This window comes from Ipomoea nil, unplaced genomic scaffold, assembly GCF_001879475.1.
Source record: "Ipomoea nil cultivar Tokyo-kokei standard unplaced genomic scaffold, Asagao_1.1 scaffold2926, whole genome shotgun sequence".
Lineage (NCBI taxonomy): Eukaryota > Viridiplantae > Streptophyta > Magnoliopsida > Solanales > Convolvulaceae > Ipomoea > Ipomoea nil.
Window position 1 is genome coordinate 320,098 of NW_017619354.1, and position 15,821 is coordinate 335,918.

At 35.1% G+C, this 15,821-nt stretch overlaps 3 protein-coding genes across 3 annotated transcripts; 1 reads left to right on the forward strand and 2 right to left on the reverse strand.

Annotated features, from left to right (window-relative positions):
- Window positions 1-56: 56 nt before the first annotated feature.
- Window positions 57-4,273, reverse strand: LOC109162080 (ATP-dependent Clp protease proteolytic subunit-related protein 1, chloroplastic). The gene is made up of 9 exons (XM_019310749.1): window positions 3,884-4,273; window positions 3,233-3,348; window positions 2,433-2,633; window positions 2,233-2,337; window positions 2,006-2,068; window positions 1,074-1,185; window positions 793-854; window positions 478-660; window positions 57-384 (listed from the first exon to the last, which is right to left on the reverse strand). The coding sequence occupies exons 1-9, from the start codon at window positions 4,137-4,139 to the stop codon at window positions 295-297; spliced, it is 1,188 nt and encodes a 395-aa protein (XP_019166294.1). The 5' UTR covers window positions 4,140-4,273; the 3' UTR covers window positions 57-294.
- A 3,360-nt stretch (window positions 4,274-7,633) lies between these two features.
- LOC109161649 (aldehyde dehydrogenase family 7 member B4-like) lies at window positions 7,634-8,465 on the forward strand. The gene is made up of 3 exons (XM_019310141.1): window positions 7,634-7,768; window positions 8,087-8,173; window positions 8,362-8,465. The coding sequence occupies exons 1-3, from the start codon at window positions 7,634-7,636 to the stop codon at window positions 8,437-8,439; spliced, it is 300 nt and encodes a 99-aa protein (XP_019165686.1). The 3' UTR covers window positions 8,440-8,465.
- A 1,693-nt stretch (window positions 8,466-10,158) lies between these two features.
- Window positions 10,159-15,442, reverse strand: LOC109161644 (cytochrome P450 CYP72A219-like). The gene is made up of 6 exons (XM_019310135.1): window positions 15,141-15,442; window positions 14,461-14,675; window positions 14,020-14,261; window positions 11,138-11,540; window positions 10,355-10,852; window positions 10,159-10,303 (listed from the first exon to the last, which is right to left on the reverse strand). The coding sequence occupies exons 1-5, from the start codon at window positions 15,418-15,420 to the stop codon at window positions 10,424-10,426; spliced, it is 1,569 nt and encodes a 522-aa protein (XP_019165680.1). The 5' UTR covers window positions 15,421-15,442; the 3' UTR covers window positions 10,159-10,303; window positions 10,355-10,423.
- Between the last annotated feature and the right edge of the window lie 379 nt (window positions 15,443-15,821).

Below are 15,821 nucleotides of genomic sequence, written 5' to 3' on the forward strand. Positions count from 1 at the left end.
CTTTTTATGTTGCCATTTTAAGATTTAAAACATCAGCCGTTAGAGAACACATATTAAATAGTTCACTTTTCACAATAGCAAAGCAAAGTAGCTGTGGACATCAATTAACAATACTTTTTTTAAGTACAATCTTGTATAAGTATCATGGCACTACTAAACTTGTGAACTGGTGATTACAGAAATTTTAACACAGTACAATTGGAAAGTGCCTGCCTCTACACCAGATACTTGAAAGACCAGATTTCAAAGGTAACCAGAAGTTTTCATTCTTCAAATTTGGACACCATGAGTTACCTACCTAAACCCAGAGCCAGCAGCCGCTTGTGCACCTGATCCAGCTGCTCTCCTCATTGCTCTTGATTGGGCAAGCATGCCTTCGTAATCCTGATGGTTGTAATTGTACTCACTTTTAGCAACAAAGAAGGATGAATACATTAACAATGTTATGAAGGGATCTGAATGAGATGGCAAAATTACCCGCTTCTCAAATATAGAATCTTTTGGATCAATAATCTTGTCTGCAATGCCATAGTCAATGGCCTCTTGTACTGTGAAATATTGAGGACGTTGAATATCTCTCTCAATTTCTTCCTTTGGTTTACCAATCCCTTTGGACAATAGCTCGAGGTAATAGTCTTTGTTTGCATCAAGCTCTTTTGCCTGTAGGATTCAATGTAACTCAATCTCTTTTGCCTGTAGGCATGCATCTAGAGACAAATACATTCTAATTTCTAAAACACAGATGCACACATTGGGTGTAATGTAGTTTATTCAGTGGGAGAGAGGGATGACCTTAATCCACATTTCAGTCACAGGTCCACTTGATTTGTAAACATCAGGTAGATATAATTTTGCTGCATTGCATCGATACAAAGTCAAATCAATTCCACCATGTAGGGTGTACAAGAAGATAACTATTTAAGTAACCAAATAAATTATCAAATCCACCATGTAACACATTACGGGCCAACTATTTATTTTGCTTTAATGATCACACTACACCCCCCATACTACATTCAAAGATCTTTATCATAACAGACGACGTTATAGAAAATGCAGAAAAGTAGTCTTACTGGATGCACTTGCTTGTAAAGCTCGGAAGCCTTTCTTCCCAAGTGACAGAAGCATTCCTGCTTGACCATATGCCTTACCAACATTCACTGTACAAACATCTGGTTTGCTTAACTGAGCCAGTGCACAAGAAAAAATTATTAGGTTATAAGGAGATTAACCAGCTGAAAAAAGAAAAAAAAAAAAAAAACTGTAGCAGTATAGTTTCTAATTTCATAACCATTATAGTACACCCAAGGGAAAACCGATATTAGGGGAATAGGGGGGCTAAGGCTTTTAAAAAATAAATAAATAAATAAAATCAAAATTGTAATTATCATTGAAGAAAAGTATACAATTATAATTACCTAGTTTTTATATATTTAAAAACTATATTATTAGTTCTATTAAACCCAAATTTCCTTTCAAAAAAAAAAACCCCAAATTTGAAAATTGCATGAAATTGTTTAAGAAAACAAGTGAAGAAAGAAGAGTTGGATTAACCAACAAATAATAGATAAGACTTATAAAATGAGAAAGATGGAGTAATTATAGTTGGTGAGCTCCATCAACAATATAATTCCTTCCATAAAACACAATATTACTAAACTGAATACAATAACACAACTATTAAATTATACTAATTCATTCCAAATTCTATTTAATTTAAAATGTTAAGTATGTAATATTCCTAAATTGAATACAACTATTTGTGTTTATATTTATTTGATTTTGGCCTTGTCCAATTTATTTTAATTATTTTGGAGTTGACCAATCGATTGTAATTTTTTTTTTTTTGAGCCTACTATTAGATTGAATTAGTAATAATTTACATTTTAAAAAAATTTTGGAGGGTCGAGGCCCCCGCCCCTGAGTGCACCTTTTTACAATCATGGGTAGTACAATTACAAGCTATATCAGATTCAAGTATATTAGTATAACACTAGATACTCACACGCATGGCATCAGCAATGGCGTATGCATCTGTTTCAGAACCAACCAACTCCCTCCTCTCATTCTGTTAAAAAATGTGGTGTAAGAAAACAGCACAGCACCATGTACCCGCTCAAAAGAAAAAATAGGTATGCAAATTGCGTCTCAAACTTTTAATGTTCCCTAGATTATGAAACACACAGAACCACCCTGCTTTTTATGAGTTTAATGAGACAAATTAATACTAACCTGGGTGCCATGTGAATTTATGTAGAGATATATAGGCTTTGAAGGATTATCATAATCCAACCACAAAAATTGAGCAACAAGAAGCTCACTAACGGCTGGTACAATCTGTTATAGCAAATGGAAAGACAGAAAGAATTTAGAATAACAAAATTTAATACCATAGGAGTGGTTTAAAGGCAAGATTTATAGAGGTACAGAACTGGCATGCCCAGATACACAATTCGAGCATCTAGAAGCAAAGAAGGCAAATCAGGAGGAGCAGATCTAGGCCTTCCACCATATCCCCTTGCCCCTCCATAATACATGCTGTAGGACATTTTTGAAGGACGTCTTCCATTCATGCTTGACATAGTCCACATCCCACCATTGTTCAGATAATTGTGTCTTGATGATATGCTTTCCTGTGAAATCACACTACACAGATAAGGACCTTTTGACAGTTAAGTAAAGGCCCGGAGACAACTCTTAGCAAGGATTTGGTTTAAACATAGGTATTGGAATTGGAATTAAAAAAAAAAAAAGGAATGAGAATGGATTTTATCAAAAGTAGCCAGTTTGTTTGGATATGAACTAACAATGTAATTGGAATTAAAGTTTTTTTAAAAAAATCTATAATAACAATAATAGTTTACTTAAAATTAATATTACTCCATTTGACAATTAAAAAATTTAAAATTCATAGTAATAATAATAATAAAAGAAAAGAAAATAATGTTTTGAGGAAAGAAATGGGAATGAAACCCATGGTTGGAGGGGTAACAAGAAAACCCATTCTTTCCTTCACTCCTTGTTCTTGGAATCCAAAAATTTTTACCGAGCATCTCAATCATTTTCATTTCCACTCTTGGGCTCGAAAGTAGCGAGCCAAGCACCCCCAATTCATTCAAATGAAATATCAAATATTCACCACATCAATTGTTTATAATTCTATTTGTCAGCACCATATTAAATTGGTAATTCTATTTGTCAGAACCACATTAGATTGGAAAACAAAACGAACCTCAGTGACACTTTCAGATTGCCGATGCACATGGCCATCTTCTTTCAGGAACAAATCCATCTGTGATGGAGTAAGGCCATAGAGAGTCTGAGGCACATTTTTATAGTTTTCCATCACTACAAAGAAAATAAATAAATAAATAGGGATAGCAGATTAAATTTTAGCAATGCTTTGCAAACAACAAGTGACTGAAATGATCAGTAACACATAGCAATCAATACAGTGTAACAGAGACACAGCTGGAACGTCAGATTCCTTCCAGGAAAGAGAACAAGCCTCTCAGATAAAAAGCTAAGATACTATTTCATCATTTCTTCAATGAATTGCCAAGAAAATGACAAATGGAAAACTTACAATAACACATATACTTTACTAGATAATTTGCAGCTTAGCTATCAAGAAAAAAGATAGAAAAGTAGAACAAAAATCTGAACTCCTTATACGGTTCCTATTGCTCAACGACTAGGTTAAACTATTACTGAAATAACAAACAGAAAACACCTAACAATTGCTCACAGCTAATAAATCAAAACAAAAATCCAAGAAATTGCTAACAAATAATACCGAATAGCAGATGAGACGATAAATTTCTAAAATATTAACAAAAAAAAAAAAAAGTACACCAAATAACAAAGGGTCAAAGAGACTGACACCCTTCTTTGAGATTCTCCTCTCGGAATTGTTTGGGTATGTGGTCGAGAGACTTAGAAGAAGCTACGGGAGACATGTACGGACATCCTCCTCTCACACCATTTTTTGCTCTAGGGCTGCGCCCAGAAGGTGCGAATATGAGGTTTTGGGAGGAGAGAAAACTCGATTTGTGGAGGCTTATAGAAGAACACAAGTCGCGGTTGTTCCCGGCGGTGGCCGGACCAGGAAGCCGAGAGAGAAGCAGAGAAGAAGACATGGAGTGCAGAGAGTTTCGCTTTCTATGAAGTCATACACAGAGCGGAGGTTGCTTCCAGAGTTAAACTGATGGGGATTTTGGCTGGCTGGCTGCGATTTCTGTAAAGATTATTGACAGGGACGAAATGCAAACAGGCCAGATCGGGTCGTGTACAACTTAGAAATATACGGAGTAGTAAATTGGGCCATATGAGATGACCCATTTTATTCACAGTGAAATATTTCCAACATTAAATGGGCAATAGTTATTGCATAGATCGTGGTTCACACAGCCTAAAAATAACGTTGTTTTGCTTAATTTTATTTTTTTGCGCACTCAACTGCAACATATATTTTTATAACTTATAATGTATATTATTTTACAACATAATGTACGTTATATTATCTCAGATGTTTCATTATTTTATACACGTTATGTACATTATTTTAACACATAATATACATTATTCTAACACATAATGTATATATTTTTACTCATATTATTCACAACGATGTTTTGGACCGTGATCCACACAGCTTTGTCTTAAATGGGGAATGGTTCAATAGTCGTGGATCAAAAGTGAAAATAAAACTAGGCAAAAGTGTCAAATAGACCCATCTATTACTTCGAAACGTTCAATTCCCTCCACCATCTAAAATATATTGTAATCAAGCACACTTACTCTCTAAATTTGTTCGATTAAGTTTTTTCGCAGGTAACCACTCAGTTGCCAATTTAGCTGGTTGATGTGGAAAATATTTGTAATGACATGAAATTATGTAATATACTTAGCAAACCCTAGAACACTAAATCAACTTTCCCTCTCCTCAGTTTACAACACGAAATCAGCTCCCCATTCTTCAATATTCAATCGCGATTTGCCATTGGTTTCGTCAACAGAGCCATTGGCTTTGTCAATCTTCAACTTTATAATGTCATCATCTTCTACTTCATCTAGCGTGCGAACTAACTTGGAGTATGAGCCTCCTATGTATTGTTGGTGTGGATTGAAGGCTCCAATATGCACAACCCGAATTTCTGGGAGGAAATTTTATGGATGTCAAAAATGGAAGGTGCGTTTATATCCTTATTTTATAGATTGTTGTAAATTTTGGATTGAGAAAATTTCTTTTAAATTTTTTCAAGTGGGTCTTGGGTGCGGTTTTTTCGTTTGGAAAGAAACTGAGAACGCATATGGAATGGAGGAATTGAAGATTTTGGTTGCAAGCATGAGGACTGACTTGATGAGTGAAATAAGTGTTCTACGTGCAATAATTGAGAGTGAATTGCAGCGGAGGAAATTGAAGGAGAAGAAAGATGTAAAGAGAAAGTGGTTTTTGATTTTTTTTTTTAAAATTTTGCTAGTTTTAGTTAAAATTATGTTGTAGTTAAGATTATGTTATTATTATGTAATATATACTTAGCAACCCCTAGTTAAGATTATGTTGTAGTGAATCTAATGACATGTATGAATGCTATTAACATTTTGTATCTTGGGTTTTCTTATTGCCTTTTGTAGCATTAACACAAACATTGACTATTCTCCCTTTAAGTTTAATGCAATTGGTTTAATATGCCAAAACATTAACACAAACATTATGCCTTTTGGTTTATATATTACTTTGCCAAAAGATAAACATAGACCACTCTGCCAAACATAGATCAGAACTGTTTTTTTTTTTTTTTTTTTTTTTTTTTTTTTTTTTTTCAAGCATTAACACAAACAGAAGTTAGTTACACTGCCTTGTCTACACAAACATTAACAGTGGCAAAACATACTAACAAAACATAGTTACAATGCATTGTCTAAACACACCTAAAACTGCCAAAACATAGTTAACACTAAGACAAATACAATAGAGTTAATTCCCTCCACTTGAAATATTGGCAATGCTACTTGTGGTAGGTGTGTTTTTTCTCCCCCTTTTAGGTTTATATAGCACTTGTTGACTTGGTAGTCCACGCTATACAAAAATAAAACAAGAAGTTAATTATTTCCAAAGTAAAACAACAATATTGCAAGTAAATTATGCAACATCATTCCTTACATTTAGTGTGACTTCTCCCGTGTGTGGGTTTGTATATATACCAAGCCCGACTTATCTTCTACCCATTGCAGCATCGGAATGCCCACTTCTTGTAGTAGAACTCCCTCCTCTTCCACCAGAACTCCCACCTCTTGCACCAGAACTGCCTCATCTAGCACCAGAAATGCATCTTCCTATAGCAGCAACATTAGAACTCCCTCCTCTAGCAGTTGAACTTCCAGTCTGGCTTGGTTGAATAGGACAATAACGTTTGTTGTGTCCATTTTGCTTACACAGTGCACAAGTAATCACTCTTCCCTTTATAGACAAATGTGTAGTGGACTGTGAAGGCCTTGGTTATGATTCTTCTTGCTTTCTTATTTTCTTAGGCCTTCTAGTCGTCTTCTTGGGAGCAGGTGCATGTATCTTCTCACTTTGAGTTTTTGGCCAAAACAGCTCACCATTTAAGGGTTGAATGACGTGTATATGTTTTGATATACACATCCTTGTGGATTCATGAGCTTGTATGTTTTCTTTCGAATACTGCGTGGTGCGTTTATGAATACCTAATGGTGTGTTTTGTGGTGATGCATACCTAATGGTGATTTTTTGGTGTATTGGTACATTTTCTGTTGTGCGTTTCCTAATACTATTGGTGCGTCGACACTGACCGCACGTTAAGGCGCAGCCGCATTGAAACTTATATATATATATATATATATATATATATATATATATATATATATATATATATATATATATATATATATAAATTTAGTCTCGACTAAATTTCAATTTTGGTCCTGTGACTATAGGGCTCCTGTTAATTGCAGTTCATGCACTAGTACAAAATTGAGAATAGAAGTCTCACTTTACAAGACACATAGTCTATGGTTTGTGATGTAAACACATAGTTATTTACCATTAGTAGGGTGGTTAAACTTGTTGTGTGATATATTGCCAATAAATTCAAATTATCTTTACCGTTGCATATTTCTATTTGGGATTATTCCAGTTTGGTTCTTTAAGTATTGCATTTGGTTTACTTACAATACATTTCTATTTGTTTATTTGTATCATCCATAAAGATGGGTGGAATATTGCACTGCATGCTGGCCCTTTGCTTAGTCACCTTTAACATGCTATTGCGTATTGATTATACACATGTCAATGTCTTCAATGGAATCTGACATAAATTAATAAGAGATATAAGGTTAAGATTCAGGATCTGGAGAAAGTTCTGGAGCCTTTATTTTACCACTGGAAACAGAAGAGACAATCAAGAACTTAGGCATTTGGTGACTTCACAACCGCATGGTAAGAAGAAAAAAATGTTATCGTTGGTGTGTGTGTTTATTTATTTATTTATTTTTTTTTGTGGGGGTGGTTGGCTCTATTACTCTTGGTAGTTGAGAATCTCTATCTCATATAAGCATACATGTTTTTTTTGGTGATGACATGAATTAATGTGGTTTATAACTCGTGCCAATGTGGTTTATAACTCGTGAGCATGAGTTCCTCAAGGAGATCGAAATCGGCCCTACAAACCTCAGCTGCTACGTCAATGGGGCGTGGAAGGCTAGTGGACCTACGGTCTCCACTGTAAATCCGGCCAACAATGAGGTCAGTTCATTTAGTTAAGTTTTCTTCGTTTTGATTTTGAAAAGCAGGCAGTGAGATTATGAGAAAATGGAGTGAATAGTTGATGGAGATTGGCAATAACGGCAAATTGCATAAATGATTTGGTTCTATGAGTGAACTTCGGAGTGTTTTTTACACGAAAAATTTTGGAGTTCCTAATTTGTTTGAAGTTTATTGTTCCGAATTTCATTGATTCAACAAGTATGGTTGATAATTATTTGTTAATAAGGAGAAGTTCCTTTTATGAATTGCGGCGCTGATAGTTTATTTTTATCTTTATTTTTGTGTTCATTAACTCAGACCATAGCCGAAGTTGTTGAAGCTTCAATTGAAGATTATGAAGAAGGCATGCAGGCTTGTAACGAAGCAGCAAAGCTGTGGATGCAGGTATATTCATCACGATGATATCAATCTTGTCACCCTATCTTCACTTTTGTCAAAATCACCTGCCTAAAGTATTGTCACTCACATAATTGTGTGCCTACAGTGTGAAAAACATCTTAATTTTGTACTTGATCTCTTCTTGACTCCTTTAGTGTAAACTAAATGTCTTGATTGTTTCTATTTTGTCTCAGATTCCAGCACCAAAAAGAGGTGATATTGTTAGGCAGATTGGTGATGCACTTAGAGCAAAACTTCACTACTTTGGCTGACTTGTTTCACTTGAAATGGGGAAAATACTACCCGAAGGAATTGGGGAGGTTCAAGTATGTCTACTTTACTAAGTTTGTGGTGTAACAAAAAAGTCTTATTCTTCTGCAACAATGAAACTGTTCCTTGACTTGTTCTCCTGCCAACAATAATGTACAAGTTAATTCCATTTTCCCTGAGAATAATTGATGGTTTTCATTTCTAAATTACTTACTACTTGGGCAGATGTGCTAGTGCATAATCATCTTCGATCTTCCTTTTTGATTATCACATTTTTTTGAATAGCTATTACATATTAAATCAGCAATACTTAAATGCAAGTGGTGGTACTACTTACTGATTAGTTATATATTTTCTTTTAGCATTCATTAGTTGTTATTTGTTTACTGGTTTAAATTAGTTCTTGAATAGATAAGTTTAATTAATTGTTATTTGTTTTTTAAATTTGTTGTTGAATAGATTGGTTTAATTAGTTGTTATTAGTTTTGTAAATTTTTGTGTGAATTTTGATAATTATGTAGAGGTTTTAGGTTTTATTTTGAGCAAATAACAGAGGAATATTGTATTTTTAATTTTATTTTTTATTTTTTTAAAAAGTATCCGCGACACCTTCTCTGAAGAGGTGTCGCGGATACACTTAATTAAAATAAATAAATAAATACTTTCCGCGACACCCATCTGTGCGTAGTGTCGCGGAAAGTATTTAATAATAAATTATTAATTGACTTTCCGAGAAAGTCTGTATTAAAAAAAATAAAAATTGCTTATTTAGCTTTCCGCGACACCTTATACAGGTGCCTCGGAAAGCTAAACACTTTCAGAGGCTCTGGAATTCGAGTCACGGTGACTCGGAAAGTATTTTATAGGAGACTCAGATAGCTTTTTTTGTACTAGTGATGACTTTCAAAAGTTTTAATTTAGTATCTTGACTATGCAATTTTTATCAATTTTGGTCACTTCGGTCAAATTTTGCCGGAAAATTTTAATAGTTAAAATAATGAGGGTATTTTAGTCATTTCACATCTCTTTTCTTCTTTTGGTCACCATGTTCAAAGTTGAAATTGTTGAAATCTTACTTACGGTCAAGTATGTTGCAAGTGAGACTTAATGGATTAGCTTTAATCTCTATTGAAAATGAGATTTTGGAAGAAGTTGATATCAAAAGTTTGGTGGATGATTTTGTGTCTAAATGTTTAAGGCGCATGTCACTTTTTAAATGAAATTTTAGATGTATTTTTTTTTATACAATATTTATATTTTGAATTTTTGACACAACTTTTTGAACAACTATTATTTATATATAGAAATTATTTAAAAAAAAAGAGGACCCAAATTAAAATATTGAACATGACCTCAATTTTTATTCGAACGAACCAATATTGAAATTACTTGAAAAATGAGTCCAAATTAAAATATTGTACCAAACTTGAAAAATGAGTCCAAATTAAAATATTGTACCAAACTAATATTTTGATCGGAACGTACGTCCCGAATTTGTTACGTTAGAGTGTAAAGAAAGAGCTTCTACAATCCTACAATCCTACTATCCATACATCCATCCAGGAGGATTTAGATCAGAAGCTAAGGAAAACCAAATTAGATCATCATAAATGACCTTGGAAGCTAGATAGCAAGCATATAATGTTGTATTATTGCTTCAATTGGACTGGGCAACCGCTGTACAATATAAGCATAGGAAACATTTGTACGTTTTCATTAATATATTATAATCAAACTGGCTTGGAAGCATTTTATTTATGCATTAAATTAAAACATATATGTCAAGTTCCATAAACAGGCCGCTCGCCTGCTAGTGACGTCAATCTCAAATAAAAACATACATTAAATCTTACGGGACTCAAAATAAATGCTGTGATGGGCCGAGACTCAAATTAAAACCACACCAAACAGAAAATTGAAGCAACATATATAGTCACGTACGTACGTACCAATCACATATATATGTGTTCAAAAAACATCAACTTATTATAGCTTGCGCAATATCAAATTGACCGCAATTGAACGTGGCTGAAGAGTTAAAACCCATTCAGGATAATGCTTATAAGATGGAGAAAGCTGGACGCTGAACCGTTGTAAGATTGCTATCAATGCGACTTTGGCTTCAACCAATGCGTAGTTTTGACCAATGCAAATTCGTGGCCCACCGCCAAATGGAAAATAGGCACCTGGGGTGTTGGATGCCTTTGAAATTCCATCTTTGAACCTCTCTGGTTTGAACTCTAGGGCATCGCCACCCCACAAATCCTTGTCCCGATGCAATGAAATTAAGGGAACCACAACATGCACTCCCGCAGGTAGCTTAATGTTTCCTAGTTTTGTATCTTCTCGAGTCTCGCGAGACAACACTGGAGCAAGTGGATACAATCTCAGAATCTCATTAAGTATCATGTTCATCTGCAAAAGTTCGATTGCATAAAATAAAATGAGAAACTTAATTGTACATACACACTGCTGGAAATTATGGAATTTTCGACCACCTGAAAGTGATCTTATATCAAGTTGAAAGCAAAAAGTGGTCGGAAACAGCAACAAAAGTTTTTTCAGATACCAAAAGTGGTCGGAACAAGACTTTCGACTTGATTTAAGATCATTTTCAGGTGGTCGAAAATTCCATAATTTCCAGCCGTGACAGTAGCTTAATCAAGATCATATTGACTATGCGTATATATATATACTTACAATTTTGAGGTGACTCAACTTGTGAAAATCGCAAGATTGAATGGCGGCCACCGGCCCAAAGGCTTGCATGATTTCATCCCTTAATCGTTGTTGCCACTCTAAGTGTTTACCCATATAAATTAAGGTCCATCCAATCAAGTTGGTTGTGGTTTCTTGTCCCCCAAAGTAGAATAATTTGCACTCTTCTATTACTTCATCCATACTCAATCCCTTGTTCATGTTTCCATTATTTCTGATTTCTTCTAGGTTTGATTCCAACAAAATTCCTAGTAGATCTGCTGTGCTTGCAGTAGCTTTTCCTGCTCTCACCTCCTCCATTCTCTTCACCACAACTTCTTGTACTAATCCTCTCACTTCCCTCGCCTTTTTCTGTATCTTCATTTTCATTTTAGTTGGCAAAGCCCTGCATGCATGCAGTACGTATATATTCTTAATTTTTGCTGTTTTCTTAAATGGCTGGTCTTTAATTTATATAATTTTTAATTCATCTTTTCTTTTTCTATTTAATAATACTTTTAGACTAAATTAAATATATATTATTACTAAAAATTAATTTGTAAATAACGTATGCATGGGAGAGGAGATTAATTAAATAAAAATGCTAGCTACTTCATCTAGGTCCATGCGAACGTGCATATATATATATATATATATATATATATATATATATATATATATATATATATATATATATATATATATATATATATATATATATATATATATATATATATATATATATATATATATATATATATATATATATAGATTCAGGTTCAGGTGCATTTAAGTGTTTCCCGTGTGGTTGTGCAGGTGATTAATGTGCGCGAGTTTAATTTTGTATTTAATGTGCGTGATGTAACGTTTTCCTTATGTATTATCATCATTATTATTATTATTAAGTTTATTATATAATAACAATAATATTTAAGTGGTGCAAATCAATAGGCTGACTAAGTATTAGAACTTAGTCAGCATTAGGTAATTAGTTACCTACATTGATGGGATGTAGGTTATTTAGACTCCCAAGTCCTCTCACTGCTCGGTTGACGTATCATACACCATCTAAAGTCACTGAGAGAAGTGAGAGAAACATAACTAAAACCTACGGAGATTTTACAGCAGCCCGAGGAACCTGCTCATCAGACCACGAGTCCCTGGTGATCAAGATCTAAAGCTATGGCTGGAGGTTGGTAATCTAAACTCTGTTTTAATAGCCACGTATCTATTAATTGTTAAGTGGATTGTGTGCTTACATTTGGTATCCGAGCCAATTTTATCTCTGCCTAGCCTTTGATTCAATTGCATAATACAGTCATTTACATATGCTATACTTTCTTTGTATAATTTAGAATACATATGTAATGTGCAATTCTGTTGGGCTGCTGGAAATATTGTGTAATTTTTTTTTCCGCATTTAGTTAAAAAAAAAAAAAATTTCCAGATTTGTTTTTCCCGTACTGCTCTGCGTTTTTTTTTCTCCTTCGCCATTTTTTCCCGTTCGCCGGCAAGGGGAGTGCTCGCCGGATTCCGTTCGCCGGCGATGCACGCCCCTCCGGTGGCGCTGGCTGACTCCCGCCAAGGACGGCGGTGGTGGCGGCACTGGGTTGCTCCCGATAGTGTCGACACCAACTGCCTCCTTCAATGGCGCGGAGGTGGCCGGCGGCAGAGACACGGACATGGCGTGGCGGCGGTGGCGAGTGGTCTGGCGGTGGTCCGGCTTCTCCGCCACTGCTTCTCCGTCTCGGCGTCGATTTGGTTCTCCGTATCCTCTGTTCGTGTCGCGCAGCGCAGATGAAGAAGATGATGAGATTTTGTATTTTGGGCCGGGTCTGGCCCAATTCGGCCAGACCTAGGCTCCAAAAAAAAAAAAAATTTGGCTTTGGGCTTGCCAGAAATTTGGGCCTAAAAATTTTTTTGGGCTTGCTGAATTTTTTTTTTTTTCTTCTCTTCCTTTTCTCTCTTCATCATATTTAGCTTCTTCTTATGGGTTTTATTCAAATTTTTTTTTTCTAAAGTTGATATTAAATTATAATTCCTTTGAACAAATTATTCTGTCTCAATTTGTTTGAATTTTAATTTAATATTGAATTTCAGTTTAAATTGTATTCAGTATTACAATTTAATTGTGGAGCATGAGTTATAATGTGCATAATCTGAGCATGTAATGTGCGTGAGTGTGTAATGTTTGATGTGCGTGAGTTTTGTACTTAATATGCATGAGTCTTGTGCGTAATGTGCATGAATTTTGTGATTAATGTGCGTGAGTGTGTACTTAATGTGAGTTGTGTGAGTTGTTGTTGAAACTTTAAAGTGCATGAGTTTTATGCTTAATGTGCGTGAGTCGTGTGCTTATGATGCGTGAGTTTTGTATTTAATGTGCGTGAATGTGTACTTAATGTGAGTTGTTTTTAAAACTTAAGGTGCATGTGCTTTCGTGCTTAACATGCGTGAGACTTGTGCTTAACATGCGTGATACTTGTTCTTAACATGCGTGAGGCTTGTGCTTAACATGCGTGAGGTTGTGTGTCTGAAGATGTTTTGTTTTTGTGCTTAATGTGCGTGTGTTGTATACTTTAAGTGCGTCAGATTAATGCTTAACGTGTGTCCACCCGTACAACCGCACGGAAGCCTCAAATGCACCTGATCCCTTCCCTATATATATATATATATATATAAAATTTGTAGTTTTGCATTTTAATTAATTACATTAACACATTCTTACCAAATTACCTTGATATATAGTATAGCATGCAGTTCTTATCTAATACGGGCTCATAAATAACATGAATCAAGTCTCGTCAATAGAATCAAGCACGAAGTCCGGCAGAGGTATATTGAAACTATATTTAAAATATATAGGAGAAGTTAATGTAACGCACCAATACTGTGGGATGAACGCGAATGGTCCAAGCTCATTGATAAGCATGGTTAGCTTATCAAGATTGTGGAATATGTTTCTTCCTTCTTCAAAGTTGCTGCCAAAAGCCGTTCGTGCAATCGCATCGCTGGTTAAGATGCTGAGATATGGCCCAACGTTGACCTCCGACCCCTCTGGTTTTACGATGTTGTCCCATTTATCCACCATCTCGCGACTGGTTTTATAGAATGCAGGTACCATAACCTACACACATATATATATTTCAGTATTACAAATTAAAGTATTTAGCGTGTCAAAACCTATAAAGACAAGGAATAACACTCGGTCAGCGAATAATGCTGGTAACTCACCAATACACGTTAAGTATCAATATTTATACATAGATATAATCAAAAGCGTTTGAGGAGTACAGTATATAGGTTGGATTAAAGTATAGATAAACCTTCAACTTCTCTATGTGAAAAGCTGGATTGATAATTCTTTTGTTCATCTGCCATCTGTCTGCTTCACAGGCAAACAGTCCTCGTGCTACCTCCAACATTGCCGACCGATTTGGCTTGTGGAAAGTGGTGTAATTTGCGAGCATTTCCTTAATCAATCCGGGCTCTGTGATGATCACGGATGGTGCTGTTCCAAACCACAGAAAAGACTTCTTGCCTATATATAATATGTTAAAAGTTGATAAGAATTTCAGAAATTAATTTTTAATTAGAGTTAATACCATCCGAGGTTCTCCGAGTATACTGGTTTTGCCACGTTTAGTTCTAAACTTTCAAATTGACCATTCGTGGTCCTTCGACTTTCAAATTGAACCATTCGCGATCCAAGTTAATCACCCAGGGCCCTTCAACTATTAAATTTTAGCCAACCATGGTCCTTTCAAGAGGACCACGACTAGTTAAATTTCGAAACTTGAAGGACCATTGGTGGTTAACTTGGACCACGAATGGTTAAATTTGAAAGTCAAAGGACCACATATGGTCAATTTGAAAGTTTAGGACTAAACGTGGCAAAACCAGTATACTCGGAGGACCTCAAATGGTATTAACTCTTTTTAATTACATGCATAAATATAAATTAAAGTTGTTGAAACAGATGGAATATAATATAATGATGAGGAACCATAGACTCGGATTGCATTATGAAGAAATGGGAGAATGCGAGGGGCGATGTCGTTAGAAAGATTCTCCAAAGGTCCGCAGCGGTTTGCTTGGAAGGTGGAGCGTGCGATTTCTACCAAATCTCCGATCAACGGCTTGTAAGAATTGCCCGAAAAACCTTGCTGCCTAAACAGCCTTTCTATCCTCCTTGGCTTCACCCATACCCAATCCAGGAATTTGTATAGAAATCTTGAAAGTATGATTGCAAAGAGAACTGCAGTGGAGTTGTAAAGAATCTCCATTTCTTCCTACTTGCATTGAATTGAACAAGCTAGCTCAGGCATGCCTGAATTTAAAGGGTCCATACATGCAGGTTATTGGCTGTGGAGATGCCAATTCAATTAATTGCACTTATGGCCTTTGATTCTGTTTATTTATTTATTTTTCTTTTTTGTAGTTTTTAATTTTTCTTTTACCAAATTTATTGATCAACTCATTGAAGTACAGGATATGGGTGGAATTCAATGACCAAATTAACTAGTAATAATATACCATGATAATGAGTAGTTGAACTTGGATATAAGGGTTTCCCAGTTCTACTATCTAGCCAACCTTAGCTTGTCTATTTCACTAATTATTAGTCCTTTTACCATTTTATGCATGGATTATTAGTCATGGATAACATTAGGGTATGAGTTGTCCG